The 21,865-nt window shown below is 38.5% G+C and overlaps 1 protein-coding gene across 6 annotated transcripts in view; it reads left to right on the forward strand.

The window, feature by feature from the left end:
* LOC107709778 (histone-lysine N-methyltransferase 2C-like) overlaps positions 1-21,865 on the forward strand; it is a 157,194-nt gene that overhangs the window by 65,484 nt on the left and 69,845 nt on the right. For all 6 annotated transcript variants that reach the window (XM_016514393.1, XM_016514395.1, XM_016514397.1 and 3 more), the window contains exons 6-11: positions 7,889-8,040; positions 8,118-8,227; positions 16,086-16,248; positions 16,513-16,684; positions 18,803-18,917; positions 20,727-20,902. In XM_016514393.1, the coding sequence (XP_016369879.1) occupies positions 7,889-8,040; positions 8,118-8,227; positions 16,086-16,248; positions 16,513-16,684; positions 18,803-18,917; positions 20,727-20,902 (888 nt within the window). The remainder of the gene's footprint in view (positions 1-7,888; positions 8,041-8,117; positions 8,228-16,085; positions 16,249-16,512; positions 16,685-18,802; positions 18,918-20,726; positions 20,903-21,865) is intronic.

Genomic DNA, 21,865 nt, shown 5'->3' on the forward strand with positions numbered 1-21,865 from the left:
GTGTCTGTTTCTATAAAGTGGGGCAGTTCCAACTTTGCAAGGCAATACTGGCTGTTCTGACTCACAGTCTGTAAGTACGTTTTCATATTTAAAGAATTTTTGTGCAGTTTTGTGCAGTGTAGAGTAGCGCTTGTTGTTTGTCATTTCTCCGATCACAAATGCAGACGTGGTTTGTATGTTTACGCGGCGCGGTGCAACGCAATGCGTAAAAAGACAGTATAAGTCATAGGGATGTAACGATTCACTCAACTCACGATTCGATTCGATTCACGGTTTTGATTTCACTATTCGATTCGATTCACGATTATTATAATTTTTTTTAACAAAATTAGATTTAAGACAAATTATAAATTAAATGTGTCCTTTTCCTCGTTTGTAATGGGTTTTAATGTTTTTGTTTCGTCGCTCCGGATCACGGCATCACAGTATGGTAAGGAGCGTAACATTTCCGTCACACGCTTGAGGTATTCGGCCAATCACAACGCACTGGATAGCTGGCCAATCAGAGCACACCTCGCTTTTCAGAACGATGAGCTTTGTAAAAATCTACGCATTTCAGAAAGGCAGGGCATAGAGGAGAAACAATAATGTACAGTATGTGGAAAATAATGTTTTTTTTTACCTTAAACCGCATAAACACATTTCATTACACCAAATGCACAAAATAATGTTCTTTTTAGCAACATCATATGACCCCTTTAAGCTGTGATGTGTAATGAGGTTGTGTGGAGGTGAGAGTTGCCGGTTTGCCGGTTGTGTTTGCTGTGGGGACTAAAAGCGCCTTGTTTAAAAAGCAATGACCCCAGTGACCCCCGCAGAGCTGAAATAATGCAGAGTGCTGTGCTAGGCACTATCTCATTAGAATGTCCAGTATAATTACTCCTCGAAATCGGACAAAATGAGTTTCTAAACTAGGTTTATCTTTGTAATGGTGATGTTTGAATTTTTCACAATCTTAAAATGTATTTTACGCTTACCTTAATACCTTAAAGGGATAGTTCACCAAAAAATGAAAATTACCCCATGATTTACTCAAGCCCTCAAGCCATACTAATAAATTATTATTATTATTATTATTTTAGTAGATTATCAAGGCTTTTCACCATACAATGAAAGTGAATGGCTCCAAAAAATCATTCAAATCCTTTATATAGAACACAAGCCATAAACTAATTTTATGATTCTTTTAATTACTTTTATTTTTATACCTTGACTGGCCTTAGTATACATTCACTTTCACTGTATGGGGAGAAAGAGCAGCCATGGGTTTAGAAAGACATGAGAGGTTAAATAACTTTTTTTTCTCTAAAAATATTTCATTTTAGAGTTAAATATTCCTTTAAATTAGGACAAAAAAATCAGGCTTGGAAATGGAAAGCACCCCCCCCCTCCTCTCCAGCTTTGCTGGATGGAATCTGATTATTTAAGTTTTGGGTCACACAGAACTTGTGTTCTCTTCCATTGTGCTTTCTGATGGAGAGGAATGGAGTGCTTTGACCCAAATACGCTGGGAGTTGCTAATGAACCCAACACCACAATTCAATTTGGGTCAATTAATTTGGTGCCAGAATTGTCTGATGATTAGTTACTAGATGGAGGGTTAAAGGAGAAATCTATAAGGGAAAACTCCACTGACAGCCTTTCACAGAGCTCCACGTGACCTGTTGTTGTCAAAAGTTCCTGTCCACAGCCACCCTCATGCTCATTGGATGAGTGCCTAATTTTTTCAGCTCTTCTTAACCAATCAGACGGGTCCCTGAGGAATAGTGACGTAATGCTCTCTGTGCAGTCTCTGGCAGCCTGCCAACAGGAGGTGAATTGTTGTGTTGGAGGCATCTGATTGGTCGGTCTGAGCTGGAACTGTGCCAGTTATTGACAAGGGAGTGAAAACAATAACAGCTCAAAAGAGAATGAGGAACATTGCATGTAATTTAAGGTGGAGACTGTTAAGGTGGAGCAGACATTGTGTGAGTTATTGTAACTTGAGGCATTGCAGACATTAAAAGTGACTGACACAGATTCTCTTTTTCAAAACTTGTTAACTTTATTTTGATAGTCTGCTTCAGACATTCTACTAATTTGAGTAACATTTTTACTTGCAATGTTACTTGAGTAACATTGCAAATTCTACTAATTTTGCAACTTATGCTGAGTTCACACAGCATGATTTTCAAAGTCGTAGGATCACAGTTGTTTTTACACTGCACGACTAGGCCTATCTGGGGTAGCATTCAGTTGCTGCGGTTTTCACACTGCACGATATATCGGTGACAGGAGGTTACACACTGCATGACTTTACAATAGGAAGAATCACTGACAACTCTATCTGGTCCGCAAACTACTTTCATATAACTCCTCCCCGAACTTCCTGCTGCCCTGTATGTTGCTCTCTCATTGGCTGTAGGTCATTGGAGATATATTTTTCAGTCAGAACTCATTTCACACAGCAGGATTTTGAATCGCCGACAGGTCCAGATATTTAGCATGCCAAATATTTCACTGTCGTCTGCAATTCTCTCAGATCGCATTTTTGATAATTCACACTGCGTGATTGTCGCTCGTGTGAACGAGCACCGATTTGCCTCCAATTTCAGGCATTTGACGTTGATTTCACAAAACCTGTCAGCAAGTGAATATTGGGGGAAACATTGTGCAGTGTGAACTCTGCATTAGTAGAATTCAACGTAATAGAAACTTAATGGAATGTCTAAAGTGGGCTGTCGAAAAGTGTAACCCAAAATTTAAGCTCTGTTCCAAAATTTAGTAAGCGGTGTACAAAGGCAACTAACTGTTAAGTCAGCTTTTTAACCATCAAGAAACCTCATGAGTGATTTGCAGCACTTCATGTAGACTCTCACTGGAGACCAGACTCCCGAATGTTTTGATTTTTACAGTTGAGCTTGTCGTAATGCATTCTAAGTTTGCCTGCTATCCAGAGGATACATATGATGCTGCCTCTTTCTTTGAAGAAGATGTCTTGATATCACTGTTAAATAGACATTTATTTTTAAAGTGTAACTGAAATAAACATTGATTTTTAAAATGTATCTGTTCTTTAACCTAGTGAGCTGCCATGATGTGTAGTGTCTCCATAGACAGCTGAATTGTAAAGGCTATTTGTGACCCTGGACCACAAAACCAGTCATAAGGGTCAATTTTTCGAAATTGAGATTTATACATCATCTGAAAGCTGAATAAATAAGCTTTCCAATTGTTAGGATTGGACAATATTTGCCCGAGATACAACTATTTGAAAATCTGGAATTTGAGGGTGCAAAAAAATCAAAATATTGAGAAAATCGCCTTTAAAGTTGTCCAAATGAAGTTCTTAGCAATGCATATTACTAGTCAAAAAATACGTTTTAACATATTTACAGTAGGAAATTTACAAAATATCTTCATGGAACATGATCTTTACTTAAGATCCTAATGAATTTTGGCATAAAAGAAAAATCAGTAATTTTGACCCATACAATGTATTTTTGTCTATTGCTACAAATATACCCCAGCTACTTGAGACTGGTTTTGTGGTCCAGGGTCACATTTCACACTGCCCCAACAGATAGTGACCAATGCCAACAGTCCCCAGATTACAGTACACCAATTCTCAGACATTCTAAGACCAGACAAACTTTAGTGAAACTAAAACGAGCACCAACCAGTGCCAATAAGACTATGTTAACATTTATGCATTTTGCACTTTTATCCAATGCGAATTGCAATAGAGGAACAAAAGCAATTTGTCACGGAGCGAATAATAAACTTGTAAGCTAGAGCAAAGGGCAAATGCAGAGAAGAAAAAAAAGATTTTTCCTTTTTGTGTGGGTGTGTGTGCTAGTTCATTGGCTTAAGGGTGTGGGGTGGTTAAGTGGTTGCGGAAGAGATGTGTCTTCAGCTGGTTCTTGAAAGCTGTGAGGGTCTAAGCAGTTTGGATGGAGGTTAGCAGCTCGTTCCACCAGAGAGGAGCAGAGAGGGTGTTTGGAGAGTGACTTTGTTTCTCTTTGTGAAGGAACAGCAAAGTGTTACTCATTCAGTGACCTAAGCTGGCGGGAGGGAGCATGCATTTGTAGGAGTCAATTGACCTATCGGTAAGTCGCTCCCCTCGAACGCAGATGAGCCAATGGCAGTCGAGTATCAGTTGCACGGGGAGTGGAACTCGGACATCTTTAGTATTCAGCGCCATAGAGAAACATTGGAAGATCCGAAGCTCGCATTAGTTTGATGGTGTTTATGCTACGAAAATGGAAAAACGATGTGCCTGTGGTACTTGTAACACTGATTCCAGGTATTCTGACAGGATGGGCAATAGAATTTATTTTATTACATTTCCTAAACCCAAACAAAACAGAGCAAAATGTCCCTAAGCATTCAACCCCAATCCCAATGAAGACAAAAACTTCATTTTCTGGTTGTCACACACTCATTAAGTTACAATTTTCATTTGCTCAAGCAGAACATTAATGTCATCTTGCGTTTCAGCAAGGTATCTCTTGCTAAAACCAGCTAACGTTAAAGTTAGTGAGTCAATGCTATTACAAACCTAAATAGCGAACTGTTCTCACATCATGTACATTGTAGGGCAAAAACACACAAACGAAGGTCTACATTTCAGTGCCTCTCCATATTAAACTAGTTAAATGTACATTAATTTAATCGTATTCTGCGGTACATGAACAGTGTTGATCCCTCCATGGAATATTTAATTCCCACTTGAATGGTGGCCATTCTGTGTCCAAAATTGTGCAAAAACATTGTGGGACAAGGTTTTCACTCTTGACAGCTGTCATTGTGAAACGGTGAGAAGCTCCGTTTATTTGTCCGAGGGAGCAACAATAACTAAGGGGGGCGGGGCTTACCAATAGGTCAGTTGAGATAGGGAGGTGTTGTTCTAGTGGCAGCCTTGAAAGCAAGTGTCAAAACCTTGAATTTGACTTTGTAGTGAGAAAAGAAATGGTCTGACATGAGCTAGAGCTGTGTATCCTCTGTATAGCAGTGGTGGAAGCCATGTGCCTTTATGATTACTTCCAATGAGGTTGTGTAAATGGAGAAGGGAGAGGAGCGAGCACTGAACCTCAAGTAACCCCAGTTATTAGCTTATGTGACTCAGACACTCCTCCTCTTCATGAAACCTTGAAAGATCTGCCTGTGAGATAGGACTGAAGCCACCAACGTACTGTATCTGTGATGCCCAAGGCAAAGAGGGTGGACGTAGAATCTGGTGGTTTACAGTGTCGAAGCAGCAGACAGGACCAGTACAATAAGGACAGACAAAGAGTTTCAGCAATGGTCAGTGTAGTAAAGTAGGTTGTTCTGTTGGAGAATAGCAGAGAGCTGATCAAACACAACTCTTTTTTTGACAGAAAAAGAACTGGTCTGTAGGATTGAGTTTTGTTTTGTGATCAGTGGGGTTACTCGAGCCTGTATAAATGTGCTAGGACATTTTCCAGTAGTTAGGGATATGTTGATGTGAGTCAGCACGGGTAGCACTGTTGGTGAGATCTGCTGTAGTAGGTGGGAGTGGATCAGGTCTAAGGGACAGGATGTTGGACGGCTGGCACAGAGAACTTTGGAGACCTCATTCACTGTGAGGGGAGAGAAGGAAGAGAAGAGTGGAATGTGTGTAGGTTGGCTATGGATAAGTGGTGCAGAGAACTGGCTGCTGAAGGTTGCCACCTTATCAGTGAAAAAGCTGAGAAAGTCATCAGCCGTCAGAGAAGAGGTGGGAGGTGGTGGAGGGGGACAGAGTAGAGGGGTAACACACAGACAAAACCAGGCAAACGTGTCTGCTGACATTTGTCGGCATCTGATGGTCCAATGTGAATTGGCCTCAAGGCTGTATCCTAATTCAAAATTAACTTAAGAATGGTCTACATAGACAGTGACCTTACTCTAGGCTTACTGCGATAGACGGTCAACAACGGTTACATCATTTGCCTACCACGGCACCGCCCCCCACCGTCGTTTTGATTTTTTTATAGTAACAAAAATAATTTAGCCTAGTTCAGTTAGAGGACAGACACTTTTAAAAACTAAACGCTCAATGCAGCGTGCCGAACAGTGCGCGAACGACCACGGAGCAGGAGTCAGATTTGATTTATCACGTGAGTAGAGTGAGTCGAGCTGACTGACAAGAGTGAGGTGAGAAAGACAAGACGATGGCAGAAGATTGTTTAGAAAGGAAATGCAAAGGCACCTGTTTGGCAATATTTTAGATTTTGAAAAGCCTATTGACTGGAAGTTTTTTTTAAACATTAATTTCTTATTTATTTGGTTCCACAGTGTTTGCTGATTACTTTATTTAAACTTTGTGTATTTTATTTTACATCAAGGTGTATATGCCGTGCCTCTAAGCTTTCTTATTTGTTTTGCTAATAAACGTTCTGTTTCTAATTTATTTGGTTCCACAATGTTTGCTGATTTTCAGTTTTATATACCTATTTAAACTTTGTGTATCCTAAGTAATTTGTTATTTTATTAGGCATATATGGTGTATTTTTATTCGTTTTGTTAATAAAAGTTCTATGAGTTTGATGGAATTGAATTGAATCAACGCCGAATTGCCGTAAATTTGAAAGTGAAAGTAAAATGCGCACGGCGCTTTTTCAAGCTATTTGAAAGCCAAGAAATCCGAGGAAAAGAGAGAAAACTCAAACAAACAATTGCTTGACGCCGAATTGCGGCAATTCAATTCCTGCTAATTTGAAACTGAAAGTAAAATGCGCACGGCACTTTTACAAGCCATTTGAAAGCGAAGAAAAGAGGGAAACTCAAACGAACTAACACCCCCTCACCCCACCCCAACGGAGATACCGGTATTACTGGTGTTGTCACACGTCGATTAACCGGTGGGAAAATTTCCTCACCGTCACAACCCTACTTTACTCACAAATATAGCTCCTCGTGTGAATTATGCAGTCATTTTTATCACATTGCACATTTTTTTTATCAATACATTTTAGTATTGAATAAAATATTTTAATCAGTGTTTCTTTCTGACACTCTTGGATCGTCCTATCAGTAAAGGATGCATGTAATGCTGCCTTGACATTTTTAAGACTTACTTTTGCTCCCTGATATTTGGAAGGGTCCATACCTATGATGCCTTAGCATTTTAGGAACCTCAGTATGAAATCAAAACCAATTTTTAAATGACACCTATAAGTGTATTCCTTTCTTATAAAACGTTGAAAAACACAAAATCCAAAACTCACAAATCCCAAGTCAACAATATGAACCAAAGATGTCAATGGAATTGTTTGGAAAAAACAAATTCATGGAGTTCCTTACGATACAATAATGTCCCAATGTCACTGCTCCTCTGATGCAAGTCTTTTTAAAGAGGAAGTAGCACACCAAACAGTATATTTATATTTATGCAGATGTTCTGGACAGAATAGGGATCGCATACAGTAGTCTTTCATCCTGTCCCTGCTGCAACCCACTTCTGGCTGGCCCTCTTCAAACCGGCTCCCTTTTTAAATGTTAATTCCTTTTTTTCCGCTTCTCTGAGTCTCTGTAGCTCACTCTCTCAGCGCCACATCCAAGCAGCCAGTCATTCAAGCCCCCCACCCCCTTTCCGGCTCTCTTTCGTCCTCTCTCTTTCTCCGTCTCTTTCATACTTTGCTTCTAAACAGCCAGTCCTTGTGTAGCAGCCAAGTATGATAACCCCATACCTCGCCGTTGCAGACAGGGCTTCATGGATGTTGTAGTTGCACCGTAGGCCTTCTTAAAACATGACTGGAATGCTGACATCTAGAAATAAACTGCCAAGTGTTTGTTATCTCACAGAGGAGTGGGCTACATAACTGTCACCTTCAAATATTCTTTTGTGACCCTTTCAGTATCTTTGCAGATTAAACCTAATGTGTCCGTTCGCTTCTTTCCTTAGGGTCAGCTCTCCAGACAGCGGCCTGCACTCAACCTCTGCTCCAGGTAGTACAGACCCCGCTGCTGAGGAGCCCGGCCGGAAGTTCTGGGATGAACTGGGCCAAATTGGCCTTCCTGATGACATTAACGTTGCGTCTTTATTCGACCCCACTGGTAGGTAAACCTACTCTTACGTCACTGTTTGTGTCTTTCAGTGGCTGATGGTGTTTATTATTCTATTGCACCTCTAGGCCAGTGTTGCGCTCACCTGCGCTGTGCCGCCTGGTCGGAGGGTGTATGCCGCGGGGAGGGACAGTCGCTGCTGTATGTGGACAAAGCAATTGACTCAGGGAGCACAGAGGTGAGTGACACCCACACCAGTGTGTTTAAATGTCTTGTTGGTGGATTTGTTTGCGCTTTCAACTTTGAAATGGTTGTTCTGTCAACTTGTACCATTTTCAACCGACATGCCAGCACCCAGTCTGGCCCTATTCCATGTGTGTCTACCAATGAATAGGTAATTCTGTTTTGTAAGCCTGCTGGTCTCCATCCAGTTACATTGGGCTGGGATAATTTCGTCACCAAATACACTTTTTAAAAAGAAAAAGCAACTCTAAAACACAAAACAAAACTAGAGCTCTTCCATTACAATAAACCAATTGTATAGTGAAAATAGAAATGTATTTTGAGATTTAAAGATGACATTTACCAGTTATCATTTAACACATAACTTTAGTTAGCAGTAGAGGACTCTAATGATTAGATGACATTGATGATCTAAATATAAAAAAAAATAAGGGAAAAGAGCATGCACATCTAAGCCTAGTATCAGCCAATTAAAAAAAAATAATAATATCAAATTATAACTGTTGTATTCATATATTGTGCATCCCTAAATTGTATTATTATTATTTTTTTACTTGATATATTTAATTCAGTTTTTAGTTAAGCCTGCACAATTTGAGGAAAATAAATTCTGAATGTGTGATTGAAAATAAATTCTTTAAATGTGTGATTGTGATTTAAAAAAAAAAAAAAAGCTCAATGTGCCTGTGTTTGTTTTTAGGGCTGCAACAGTTTGGCCCTTCAATAAAGTAATTTCACATAAAATAAAAAAATAATAATAATAATAAGTTATAAGTAAATAAGTAAAGTAAAAAAAAAAAAAAAAGATTGTTGGCACATGTTGCATTCCCAAATGTTCATTAAATGTGACCTTGCACATGCAGAAATGATTTTGTGTTGAGCAGCAATTTACTGCAATTTGCCGCTCACTCTTATTTACTTGATTTACATTTCAAGTAAATAAAGCTTGCAGTGTACTGTTTATGGGCGGGTTATAGAGTAACATAGTCAGTTACGCCATTGTTCCTCTCTGTGGTCTTGTGGGCTGAATTGGCAGAGCTTCACTGAGCCCTCAATCTAGCATCATTTTAGTGGCAAATGGCTATTAGTGGGGTTGAGTGGGCCCGTGTTTGCACCAATTTGTATTTTTGAACGTAGTTGCAAACTTGTGCTATACCTTTCCCTGAGAGTACTTTCTGTGGTGGAATGACAAATGCACTCACTGTTGATTAAGTATTCAGAGTTAATCATGAATGGGGTTATTATTGGCAGTGGAAGAGGTTGTGTCGGTCCCCTGGTCTTTAAAATATTTTCTAATTAGGAGCGGAGCAGTTCAGAACTGCCACAGCCGTCTCTCTTGTGCAACTCCACTAATTAACACAATGCAATGTGGCAGACGCAAGGGCACACGGAACCCGGGCAGGGAAAGCACATTAGGAGTAATTAATTTTTATATTCTCTTCACCTGGGATCTGATTCTTGAGGAAAAACACATAGCATCTATCCAAATGTGTGGCTATGCTATGTAAAATACAGTTAGGATCTGTCAAAACTCCAACCATCCAAATAGAAACTTAAGCTTTTAGTGTAATTGTTGTCCATGTTTTCTGTGAAATCAGTATTATTTCAGTGGCCTATCCTTTTGTTTTGTTGTTTCTGCCTCTGGCATTCACTAATCTGATATGTCTTGCACACTTTTCTCTGCCTTTCTGAAAAACAGGAACTGATAATGAGTCATTGGGGACAGTTGTGCAAAAAATAAATGATCCAAATGATGAATTAGCTTTACATCACACTAGGTTTTCCCCCATATGTGAGACCAACTTTATTGCCTGCACGTAGCTGTTGTTCAGTAATCCACTGGACTTTGGCTGAATGTTTTGTTACTGTTTGCCAGACAGAGAACAATTTATTACTGGGGTGACCGAGTTCTTTCAAGGTAGACCTGGGCTTCTTAAACACCAAGCCTAGTTGATTTGCTGTATGTTTAGTAGTTCACATCCAGGCAGTATACTATAAGCACTAAGGCTGTAAATTAGTTGGAATATATTCTTACAATAGCTTGGGTGGCAGGTTGAATGGGCAAGCTTGACAAATGTAGTCAACACTACCGTTTATATAGAAATTGAGAAAATAGAATGAGATGATTTACTTGTATTTTTCACCATGCTGTTGAAAGGCTCCAAATTATGTCACTTTCTTAGTGTCACAATGTTTAAGTAATGTAACTTTTTTGATCATTTAAACATTGTATCTAAAAGATGCATGATATGTAATGTGCATGCTATGTAATGTTATAATTCTTTATAAAAAGTAATGGGACAGCAATTTGTACCCCATTTGAGGAAAGTGCCAGCTGCCAGAGGGCATTGGCAAGAAGGCTGCTGAGTGAACTGACTTGCTTCAGTAAGGATTTTGTTGTGATGTAGGTTTGTCCTGTCAGTGAGACTCGCTGAGCTGTGAAATAGTAAATGTCAGAGGGCTGAGGATGGCTTGAACTTCACACAGTCCCTTCCACAAGATCATCTTCCTCTGACTTTATTTGCACATATAATCTACTATTGGTGCATCATTCATTTTGCTTGCAACTAGTGCTGGGCAATGATTAATCGTGATTAATCGCATCCAAAATAAACGTTTTTGTTTATATAATATATGTGTGTGTGTGCTGTGTATATTTATTATGTATATAAAGACACACACATACAGTATACAGTGGTGTGAAAAAGTGTTGGCCCGCTTCCTGATTTCTTATTTTTTTGCATGTTTGTCACACTTTAATGTTTCAGATCATCAAACAAATTTAAATATTAGTCAAAGATAACACAAGTAAACACAACATGCAGTTTTTAAATGAAGGTTTTTATTATTAAGGGAAAACAAAATCCAAAACTACATGGCCCTGTGTGAAGAAGTGTTTGCCCCCCTGTTAAAACTGTGGTTTATCACACCTGAGTTCAATTTCTCTAGCCACACCCAGGCCTGATTACTGCCACACCTGTTCGCAATCAAGAAATCTCTTAAATAGGACCTGCCTGACAAAGTGAAGTAGACCAAAAGATCCTCAAAAACTAGACATCATGCCGAGATCCAAAGAAATACAGAAACAAATGAGAAAGAAAGTAAATGAGATCTATCAGTCTGGAAAAGGTTATAAAGCCATTTCTAAAGCTTTGGGACTCCAGCGAACCACAGTGAGAGCCATTATTCACAAATGGCAAAAACATGGAACAGTGGAGAACCTTCCCAGGAGTGGCCGGCCGACCAAAATTACCCCAAGAGCACAGCGACGACTCATCCAAGAGGTCACAAAAGACCCCACAACAACATCCAAAAACTGCAGGCCTCACTTGCCTCAGTTAAGGTCAGTGTTCATGACTCCACCATAAGAAAGAGACTGGGCAAAAATGGTCTGCATGGCAGAGTTCCAAGACGAAAACCGCTGCTGAGCAAAAAGAACATAAAGGCTCGTCTCAGTTTTGCCAGAAAACATCTTGATGATCCCCAAGACTTTTGGGAAAATACTCTGTGGACTGACGAGACAAAAGTTGAACTTTTTGGAAGGTGTGTGTCCCATTACGTCTGGCGTAAAAGTAACACTGCATTTCAGAAAAAGAACATCATACCAACAGTAAAATATGGTGGTGGTAGTGTGATGGTCTGGGGCTGTTTTGCTGCTTCAGGACCTGGAAGACTTGCTGTGATAAATGGAACCATGAATTCTGCTGTTTACCAAAAAATCCTGAAGGAGAATGTCCGGCCATCTGTTCGTGACCTCAAGCTGAAGCGAACTTGGGTTCTGCAGCAGGACAATGATCCAAAACACACCAGCAAGTCCACCTCTGAATGGCTGAAGAAAAACAAAATGAAGACTTTGGAGTGGCCTAGTCAAAGTCCTGACCTGAATCCTATTGAGATGCTGTGGCATGACCTTAAAAAGGCGGTTCATGCTCAAAAACCCTCCAATGTGGCTGAATTACAACAATTCTGCATAGATGAGTAGACCAAAATTCCTCCACAGCGCTGTAACAGACTCATTGCAAGTTATCGCAAACGCTTGATTGCAGTTGTTGCTGCTAAGGGTGGCCCAACCAGTTATTAGGTTTAGGGGGCAAACACTTTTTCACACAGGGCCATGTAGTTTTGGATTTTGTTTTCCCTTAATAATAAAAACCTTCATTTAAAAACTGCATGTTGTGTTCACTTGTGTTATCTTTTACTAATATTTAAATTTGTTTGATGATCTGAAACATTAAAGTGTGACAAACATGCAAAAAAAATAAGAAATCAGGAAGGGGGCCAACACTTTTTCACACCACTGTACTTAAGTATATCTTTAATTGGACTTCAGCACTACTTACGCATAATTAAAGTTCATTCAATACAAAATTAGTTGTTCCAATTTAGCAGACTTAAGGTATACCAGTTTAGTATACCAACAGTACAATTTCAGGGCATTTTTTTATTAAGTACATAGATATTTAAATGTATTTGTAGTATACTTAGCATGAAATAAATGTATTTCAAATACATTTTAGTATATTTATTTTTCACTAGGGTTCCGATCTGGCTTCATCCAATCAACAACCAATGGATAGAAACAAGTCCTCATCCCTACAGTTTTTTTCATCCTTTTTGATAATACATTTTATTCAGATGTGCATCACAGTTTGGAACAAATAATGATGCTTGCGGTGCAATATTTGACCGGAAGGGTAAAAATTACATGTATTTTCCTCAGTTACAGCTAGTTAGAGCTAGCCTGCTTCCAATCAGACACAGAGATGAAGTAGTGCAGTAAGATCACATTTGTTTGAATGAATTATAGCATTTATTTCAATTAATTATTGATCGATTGAGAGATAGAGAGAGAGAGAGAGAGAGAGAAAGAGATGAAAAGTTGGTTTGTAATTCCCTGCATCTGCATGTAACTACCTGCATCTCTCTCTACAAACAATGAAGCTGTAAGTTTAGTTACTTCAAAAACAGTGATTTTACCTCCTTGTTGCTGAGAAATATAATGTTGCAATTCAGCAGTGTTGACAACAAGTTTCTGTGGATGTTTTTGTGTGTGCACAGCACAATCTGCAATATCTGTGTGCAGGTGATGTGCACATATAATCTACTATTGGTGCATCATTCATTTTGCTTGCAACTAGTGCTGGGCAATGATTAATCGTGATTAATCGCATCCAAAATAAACGTTTTTGTTTATATAATATATGTGTGTGTGTGCTGTGTATATTTATTATGTATATAAAGACACACACATACAGTATACAGTGGTGTGAAAAAGTGTTGGCCCGCTTCCTGATTTCTTATTTTTTTGCATGTTTGTCACACTTTAATGTTTCAGATCATCAAACAAATTTAAATATTAGTCAAAGATAACACAAGTAAACACAACATGCAGTTTTTAAATGAAGGTTTTTATTATTAAGGGAAAACAAAACCCAAAACTACATGGCCCTGTGTGAAAAAGTGTATGCCCCCTAAACCTAATAACTGGTTCGGCCACCCTTAGCAGCAACAATATATATATACATAATAAATATACACAGAACACACATATATTATGTACACCAAAACGTTTATTTTGGATGCGATTAATCGTTGCCCAGCATTACTTGCAACACACAATGTGACTATTTTCATTTATAATCAAATGTGAAAATTTGGAAAGTAATTTCTAATAAGTTGTGCACTCTAAACCCGAAGACGTGCTTTGACAAAGTAAAAGAATCATCTATTTAGAATCATGTCTAGAAACAGTTTCAAATGCTATAAACAGAATCACTGCATAACTGCAGTTCACACACTGACTGACCGAGACACAAACTAGCCGACATTGTGCACAGTACAGCACACTCATCCAACACTTTACTACATCTTTCATCACTGGCCTGCTCCGTTTGGAATGCTGCCATTATGTCTCTTTGCATATAGGATTTCAAGGAGGGAAAGCTGTTCTACTGTATAATAGTGTCCTTGGAGTCTTGGCAGCAATAACGTATCAGCTGTAGCTTTTTCACCCTATGAAGGAGATGTCTGAGGGGATGGTTTCTGTTTGATACATTATTTGAAGCATGAGATACTCAACACCCACCTAGCCTTGAGAGTGGACAGTACAGCCATAGAGCTCTATATGGCTGTCTTTCAGAGTGATTCAGAAAAGAGCATTGTGGATAGAGGCTGCTGTCAGCCCCAGTGGACTCACCGCCTGGGCGATAATTGCTTAAAGCTCAGTGTTAAAAGGTATTTGCAGGTTGTTGCATTTGGGCTTTAGGCCAAGGGTTTTTAAAACATGAGAGCGCTAGAGAGACTGCTGACTAGAGACATTTTTAGTTTAGGGCTGTTTTCTCAGGCCCTGGTGTCCTCTATTATTCAAAGTGAGTGCTTTTTCCATGGTGTTGATTTAAATGTCTGGACAGTTTTCATCCAAGTCCTTATTTTGAATGACATTTGCCTTGATCCTGAGTGCTTTACTGGATGTATCCGAAAGGTTGAAAAAATACATGCTGAAAGAGGGGGAAATATGTAACGAGCAAATGGACCTATGAGAGGAAAAGCATGTTGTGACGACCTTGCTGTTCAGGGTTTATAGTTTTGCACCACTTTTGCTACAAAAGTTTATTATAAGAGCAATGCAATTGACAGATAGAAATTTTCACCTTTTATGTACCATAGCATTTTTGACACTGCATCAAATACAAATGTGCATTTTATTTTTAAAAGATTTCAAAATCCTCATGTTAAAATGTACTAAATAACAGATTCAATTAAAAGACAGCATGTTTTTTCAAAGAATTAAATAGCTTTTTAAAGTGATTAATCAAGCGAGTGTAAATAAAGTACATTATATTACCCTAATGAATTGAATGGATTTCTGTTTTATAATTAATTGCTTTCCACAACATTTATTTTCTTGTTTGTTTGGCTTTTTTGATTTTGGCTTTTTAAGCTGTTTGAGGCTAACAGCTTATGTCTTATTGGTCATTGTGTTAAGGTGTTTAGAGGGATGTGTTGTTTTGTTTTAAAATCTTAAAGGTCACACCAAATATGTGTGAATACATTTTAATGAGTCTTGGTTTCTCTGTTTGCCATGCAAGGTTCAGCCACAGTTCATCTCGTGTTTTTGGATATATAAATATTATATTTGTACAAATTGTGAGGTGCCCATTTTAATAAGTATCACTGAATCTCTGTACAGCAAATTAATGCATCAAATTAATTAAACGGTAAATAAATCTAAACTTGATTCAGGATCTCACATTAACAGTGGCTGAGAATGCCACTGCCTGAGTGTAGAAGAGCAAGAGCTTTACAGTCTTTGTTTAACAGTTCTGTCTAATAAATCATTTGACAGAACTGTTAAACAAAGCAATTAATTGGTATATGAAAAGGTACTGTAGCGTTTGCCTTGTCTATTTTTAGTAGTAGAAAGGTAAACGCTATGGTACTTTTGCGCTATAGTACTTGTGTGTCAGTGTCAGTCAGTTCTGTATCGACCTTCGGCCACCCTGCTCTCTAAGCTATTGGCATCAGCATCAGCCATTAAAAAAAGTCCATATTAGTCGACCACTACCCCTAAATTCAAGATACGGGGGCTCACCAGAAATATCTTCATAACAATAACAGTAAAACAGAAAAACATCTCCCAAATATTTAATTATTAACGATCTGTTACTTAACCTAAAGAACCCCTAAAGAGGGTAAACATTATAAATGTGAAAGATTATTCACTTGAGCAGTTTTGGAGTTATGTAAAAACACCAGTTAATCTAAACTCTCCATCGCTAATAGTGATGTATGGAGTATTTATGTAACTGAAACTACACCTCTGATATATATGTTTCTGTATTCACTTTTTATAGTGCTGTGCATACTGTAAGCGCCTTGGAGCATCCATAAAGTGCTGTGAGGAGAGCTGTGGGCGCTCCTTTCATTACCCCTGTGCAGCTGCTGCCGGAACCTTCCAGGACATAAAGGCATACACCCTCCTCTGCCCGGATCACATCCAACAAGCCCTTGTCCGATGTGAGTTTCTATGTTACACACGTTTCCTTCTGCTGATTCTTTCATAAAATGTTGAGGCTTTTTTTTTTTTAATATATTAATTATTATTATCATTTAAACAGCCATATAATGAAAAAAATATATATATTTTGAGACAATAACTGTAAGCAAACAGGTATGCTCATGACAGACCGATGGAGCACATCTGTTTACATCATAAATTACTACATATAAGATATACCTTGTGTAGTTGGAGACACATTGTATATTAACTCTCCCTTACAGCGAAAGATGAGGTGAACTGTCTGGTGTGTGACAGTTCTGGAGACTTGCTCGATCAGCTCTTCTGCTGTTCGTGTGGCCAGCATTACCATGGGGCCTGTTTGGACATCACTGTCACCCCACTGAAGAGGGCCGGCTGGCAGTGTCCTGAGTGCAAAGTGTGCCTCGCATGCAAGTGAGTATCCAGCTCACCTGGACATTAATTACTCAACACAGTTGAGTAATTAAGTTCAGATGTCTGGAGAATTTTGAACGCTCATTGTTCTGAAAATTGTACACTTTCCCTTTGCATTTCTGTTTTTTGCTTTCCCTTTTCCTTCTCTGTTTTACTATATTTAAATCCACACAAAAATAAATAAATAATAATAGTAATTTTATTAATTTGTTGGTCTTTGGCATACTGCATAATCTCACTAGACATTTTACGTTTGCCCAGCTGAGTTTATTAAAGCCAGAGAAGTTTTGCTGTTTTTATAGAATGACAATTGAGTTTCTATGTCAGCATGGGTGAAAACAAGGCTATCCTTAGGGAATTTTGTTTTGAGCTGTTTTTTCATGCCAGCAGCCACACTCTAACTATGACTGCTGGGAGATCCATCCGACTGATGTCAGACACTTTTAATGTGTGTTCAAGTCTTTCTATATGTATATTGTTCTGAGGAGACAGAATACAGTAGATCATAGAGCCTGGACCTCACGAGAAGCAGGGATTTTTACAGTAAAAATGCAGTGTATTCAAAATAGATTGTATTTTATATAGCCTTCTCCAATATGATGTGCTTGGTTGATGTGATTCTGGGTATCAAATACAGTAGGGCTGGGAGAGGCAGATCGGTGGAGGAAAATGGCCATAATGACCATGGCTCAGCTAAGCTGTAAATATCAGATGACGTTCTCATTTAATGTTGATTTGCATTGGCTGAAAATATAGGCCTGGAAATGGCTAAATCTCCTGAACGTCACATCACCTCATCTCGGCTCTATAAATCTCACTGTTTCCCCTCTGATTTACCACTTAGACAGGTTTGGGCTCTGAAAAGCCAAAGTGAAAGTGTTATTGCTCATGGAGAGAAAGTAATGGGGTGTTTGTTTGCCTGGGTAAATGTAGAATGAGGTTGTATTTGGCTGAGGAGTGGTGGCTGCAGTTAAAAGTGTCTTTTTCAGTGGCTGACACTGATATCTTGACAGCAGATTAGTCGTTTTGCTCGCCAATATTGATTTTTAAATTTTCTGCAAAAAAAAAAAAAAAGTATAATTTAAATCAACACTTCACTAAAATTCACTAAAAATATTGGAAAACAGAAAAGAGTATGCAGTGTATATGTAAAACCTTTTTTTAGATAAAAAAATAGACACAATGGAGAAATAACACTTCTATTAATAAGCCGTTTAATCGATTAATCTGCTATCTGCAGATGGTAGTCTCTAAATGCATCATGACAGTTCATTTGATTAAGCCCACTTACAAACTTGAATACCTTAATAATGTTAGGAGATGGAAATGGAAGAGAACTGAGTAATTAATTGACTGCTTTTGACATTTATCATTGATTTATTGTAGCGCATTTTGAAAGCCAATCAGTATGAAGCTCTCAATGTAAGAACAGAAGTACCATGTGGATTTAAGCAGTCATCTTGGTTCATAATTGGCATAAATATTTTTAAACTGGAATCACTGCAAGATCAATGATTGAGTGTAGGTTTTTGTGCATAGACAACAACAATATAACATTTACAAAGTTTGCGGTGCACTATATATTAATTTCTTTTTTTTTTAAGGAACACTTAATTGTCTAAGTCGTTTTGTTTGTAATCATGTCAATAAAACTAAACATTACGAAAAAGAAGAAACACAAAATAAAGGTTGAACTATAAAAGAGAGGGCTAGATTGCAGCAAACAACTGGTCATTTTGTCAGTCAGTTGTACTGGCTACAGTGAAATCCCATCAGTCCATTCTCTTTCCACAGAACTGTACATTAAACATTAAAGGGGTCATATGATGCGATTTCAAGTTTTCCTTTCTCTTTGGAGTGTTACAAGCTGATTGTGCATAGATAAGATCCCTGAAGTTGCAAAGACTAAAGTCTCAAAACCAAAGAGATCTGATTGGCTAAACATATTTTCACTTTTGCCCTGCTTGTCACTGAAACTTACCTAACTGGCCACTAGCTGCAAGCAAACTGTCAACATTATATAGGTCAGAATGTCTTATCTTGAAATTTGCAAAAGCCCCTAACCCTGTATCTGGAATCTATCTTTAATCTACTCTCTTTTTCTCATCTGGTTTGTAGGAACCCAGGGGATGACAGCAAAATGCTGGTGTGTGACATGTGTGATAAAGGGTGTCATACCTTCTGCCTGCAGCCCGTCATGGACACAATACCCACCAACGGCTGGAGGTGCATGGTAAGCTTGTATTTGTGTATGGACTACAACCAGCATTGTGACAGTGATTCTGGCCTGCTGTGAGTAGAGGCACACAGTGCTTTCATTTCTGCTTTGAGCCTATAACTCGCAGCATACACACCTCTTTCTTTTTGGTATGTTTATGGACTGTGAGATTGAAGAGTGCATTGGTTTTCATCTCAACAGCATACTGTATATTCCCTCTTGATTGATGCTGGAGCTTGATTTAGTCACCATGAAGAATTCATTACCTCCAAAACACTTTAGTTTAATTATTCCTAATGTGCATGCTGTGCTAGAAGGTTTTGATGCACTTCCCCTGTACCCTCACTTTGAAGACCTTGTCGACCTGTAAGGTAACCGACTCATACATAACATACACTTCCTACAATTCAAAAACCCTTAAGATGGTCAAATGCCTTATGAAGTGCACTTTGCAGAACACTATCAGGTAATTGGAACATACCGTTTGTTTCTGTGTTGACTGATTTAAAAATCTGTGCACCTTACTTTCAGAAATAGCAGAAATAAGTCAGCCAATCAAATTCAAGCTTGCAATTTATGAAAGCTCTTTTGTCGTCTGTGTATGCCATCTGAGGGTGAGACTACACGATACTTTCCTAAATTGAGTTTGTAGTCAGATTTTTAGTAGACCCCTAAATATCCTGCTTATGTGAAAGAATAGAAAATCTGAACGAAATTACACACAGATCCCTCTCATCACTTTGTGGAGGCAGCCAAGAAGCCCCACCTGTCATCCAGGACTCAGCACAGGAGTCTGTCCATCATCAGAGGCTTGACAGGGCTTGGATTTCCTGCTAAGGGTCTGTGGGTGGTTATTAGAGCTGATACTTGCCCCTCTTCTGCAGTCTGAAATGCTGCAATTGATGAGCTTGAAGTGCCTTTTATTTGTGTATGCTTTTTAATTGACATGGTGCTTTGCCGGTGCTTTGCTCCTATTGAGAGCTGTTGCAGACTGATGAACATGATTTTGAGGATTTATAGAGCCGTAATTATGCTGGAGCTCAATCCAAATTGATTTAAGAGAGCCCATGAAGTTTGTAGTTCGCAGTTGTTGTGAGGTTCAAGTGTCATTGTTCAGATGTGAATTGTTGTCAGATTACTTTCTTTTTTTTCAATTCGTAGCATTCATAATACTTGAAGCTGTTGGTCTCCGCAGTACAGCAACAATACTGGCTTATATGAACATATAATGCAGTAGTAGAACTTGCGATACTGTTTACACCAGTGTACTGTTGGCATGACTGCTTTTACAGTTTATTTAAATATGGATTAGTGTGATATCAATATTAATGTAATGTGCACTAATGAATTATACTTAATAAGAATGAAAGTAAATGGTCTTTTATTTCATGTTGACTTTAAAGGGGTCCTATTATGCTTTTTCACTTTTTCAACTTTAGTTAGTCTGTAATGTTGCTGTTTGAGCATAAAAAAGATCTGCAAAGTTACAAAGCTCAAAGTCCAATTCAAAAGGAGATATTTTATTTAACAGAAATCACTTTTCAAAACCTACAACGAACGACTTGTTTGGACTACAACGCATATTTTCCAAGATTTGTGATATCACAAATATCGACAAATGGGACGAGACCTGGTTGAGCTGCACTAGAAAAGGCAACGAGTGCGAACAACCTAGTATGAGAACCTGTTCTAGTACACCCCCCAAACAAAATCAAGACTTTGTAAAAGAGCATAATAGGACCCCTTTAAATGGGGTTGCGGTCATCATTTTGTATAACCGTGCATTGGATGATGTTGCAGTGAATTGTGTGTTATGTTTTGCAGAACTGCCGAACGTGTGCTCAGTGTGGCGTGAGGCCTAACGGCCAGTGGTCATCTAATGGTGTAATGTGTGAAGGATGTCAACAGCAGCATGATTCAGCGCTGGTCTGCCTCATCTGTGGGCAGAATCAGGACTCTGGCGGCCCTCTGGACAAACACTCATGCTACACTTGTAAGAGGTAGGAAATGACCCTTTCAGCTATGACAATATCACACAGTGACCTATTGCTGTAATGAAACTGTTTCTGCATAATAACAATAGGTCACAGACTTCCATTAAAATTTTGTTTTATTAAGGAAATCCATTGTCATCCTTCAGCGTTTGAGTGTTTGGTTTCTAAATATTGGTTGAATTTGAATGGTTTCTTTGTGTTTGACACAAACCAGGTTTATCCTTGTTGCAAGTGAGCTTGTGTGTAAAGTAGTCGAAATTGTATTTTCCTTGCATCATTTTTTATTTTATCTTAGTTTGTTCATGGGTTTTAAAGGAGAGTCTGTCCATGTTGGTATGCAATTTGACAAGTTTCTACCACATGGCATTAACACAGCTACTGTAGTATTATTACTGCAGAGCTTGTTGTAATTCCTGGCATGTAAACGCTGCTATATGGGGAAGAGATGTTTCACATCATAGCTGTTACTATATTGTGTATTTTAGCATGTCTCAGGCTCAGGTGTTTTTATCCATTATTACTGTGAAGACTCGGTCAGTGTTGATAAATAGTAGTTGATTACTTCTCTGCAGGCTTCAAAAACTGTGATTAACCAATAGAGAAATTATCTATCAAATTCAAAGACGTCTGCGAAGAACACGGTAATTGAACCGGCAGCTTTAGAGAGTGGCTCAATGATGTCTTTGTGAACGAAAAGATGCTCATATAATTTGTATGGCAGATTGATTTGATTCTCTTGCTTTGAGAACTGACCATGGGTCAAACATGTAATTGTGTGCCGCATCATGTGTAATGAATGTGGATGGAATCTTTGCACAACAGCCGATCTGATCTGTCATGTATTGAGAGTTACAATTCGTGACTGACATAATTAGTTCAAAGTTCATTGTATTTAGTTAGCTCAGATACTATAATAGTTGTGGTAAGGTAATATAACTTTAGTGTTTTCCTTAGCATTTTTAAGCTGTT

The sequence above is a fragment of the Sinocyclocheilus rhinocerous genome, unplaced genomic scaffold (genome assembly GCF_001515625.1).
Source record: "Sinocyclocheilus rhinocerous isolate Xijiao unplaced genomic scaffold, SAMN03320098_v1.1 scaffold1588, whole genome shotgun sequence".
Taxonomy (NCBI): domain Eukaryota; kingdom Metazoa; phylum Chordata; class Actinopteri; order Cypriniformes; family Cyprinidae; genus Sinocyclocheilus; species Sinocyclocheilus rhinocerous.